The sequence below is a fragment of the Pimephales promelas genome, chromosome 12 (assembly GCF_988280905.1).
Source record: "Pimephales promelas chromosome 12, fPimPro1.hap1.1, whole genome shotgun sequence".
Taxonomy (NCBI): Eukaryota; Metazoa; Chordata; class Actinopteri; order Cypriniformes; family Leuciscidae; genus Pimephales; species Pimephales promelas.
This window is the reverse complement of record NC_142780.1, coordinates 32,051,307-32,052,947: the sequence shown is the minus strand read 5'-3', so window position 1 is coordinate 32,052,947 and position 1,641 is coordinate 32,051,307. Positions and strand designations below refer to the sequence as shown.

The 1,641-nt window shown below is 40.5% G+C and overlaps 1 protein-coding gene across 1 annotated transcript; it reads right to left on the bottom strand.

Annotated features, from left to right (window-relative positions):
• Window positions 1-589: 589 nt before the first annotated feature.
• On the bottom strand, window positions 590-1,619 carry LOC120481445 (protein rapunzel). The gene has a single exon (XM_039675108.2). The coding sequence runs from the start codon at window positions 1,617-1,619 to the stop codon at window positions 939-941; it is 681 nt and encodes a 226-aa protein (XP_039531042.1). The 3' UTR covers window positions 590-938.
• Between the last annotated feature and the right edge of the window lie 22 nt (window positions 1,620-1,641).

Genomic DNA, 1,641 nt, shown 5'->3' with positions numbered 1-1,641 from the left:
GTGACACACACACATATAATATATATATATATATATATATATATATATATATATATATACAGTATAACTTTTTTCAAGACAAATAATATTTTTATAGAAGGATAACAATTGCATTTCATGATGTTTATGTAATGAAGTCAATTTAATTTATTTACATTTATTCAAACACAATTTCACTTTAAACGCCCTTCACGTTGACACTATATTGCTCACTGTGGCCGACTAAAATGAAAGGATGAGTGTGTGTATTTCTCATATCTTTATTCACAATTCTGCAAAGTACTTTAGACAATGCCAGAAGAATATAGCAATATAATGTAATTCTAGAGAGATAGATATCTACAGATTTTTTAAAGCCTATACAAGTTATTAGGATTACAGATTTGTAACATTAATTGGCATTAAAGAAAAAAAAAATATTTTACTTTAGCTTAGGCAGATTCGGTTTGAGTGTTTGTAGTAAACTGTACAGAAAGATGAAAACATCACTCTCAGAAAATAATATTGTTGTATGACAGTATCATAACTTTTGTTCCACCAGTGCAAATATTAGCAGGAAAACGTTAGGAATGGGTTAACAGGTTGATAGGGTGTTTAGATTAGATAGATAGATAGATAGATAGATGGATGGATGGATGGATGGATGGATGGATGGATGGATGGATGGATGGATGGATGGATGGATGGATGGATGGATGGATGGATGGATGGATGGATGGATGGATGGATGGATGGATGGATGGATGGATGGATAGATATTACTAAGGTTTTCTGAGTTGTTGCTTGGCCATTGCTAGGGGTTTCTGAGTGGTTCCTATGATGTTGTTAGAGGGTAACTAAGTTTGAGAGGTTGAGAGAGCATTAGTCAGTAGTTGCTATACACTGACTGATTAAATAGACAGAGAAAATAGAAAGACATGAAAGAAAAGTCACATGAATCATTCATAAGTGTTCAGCACTTCTGACATTTTTTTGGCCACATTTTTCATTTTCTCTTCCCACTCGATGCTCAGAGCTCCTTCATCATCTCCGACGATGGCAGCATAACTCATGAGAGCAATGAGGCCGATGCAGAACAGGTATGTGAGTCGCGTGCAGAGGTTTTCCATGACGCGCCGGTCCCCCTGCGAGTGCTTCATGTACACCTCCAGAATGGGCTGGCTGAAGATCTTTGATTCGCCCATCACCGCACCATAAAGCGTGTACAGGTTCTGGTCACACTGATTGATCACAAAGCTCATTTCAAACTCCTTCTTGCGCTGTTCGTGTGCTGAAGACGCCTCCACGGTGTCCATGAATTTGTAGAATTGATTACGAATGTTTTCTTCCAGACGACAGTACAGACCATCCACCGTCTCCTTTCTGATCTGAAGTAATACGTTCTGATTCTGCTGCGAGATTTCGTCCAGGGCTCGATTCACGCTGCCGAACTCCCGTCTGAGTTTCTGAATGTCTTCATCGTCCACATGGTGCAGCACCACCCGGATGAGAGAGCCGGCCACGCCGAAGATGGGATTGACCACCGCTGCTGCTGACGAGATGGTGGCCACACATTCTAGGACCTTCACAAGGCCCTTCTTCAGCTTCTCTGGGCCCTCAAAGATCTCGCTTTCAGCCATTGAGTCTGGAGGAAGAGCCCTT

Bases quoted from the DNA above. Each gene is read 5' to 3' on its own strand.
- LOC120481445 (XM_039675108.2), bottom strand. From the start codon at position 1,619: ATGGCTGAAAGCGAGATCTTTGAGGGCCCAGAGAAGCTGAAGAAGGGC.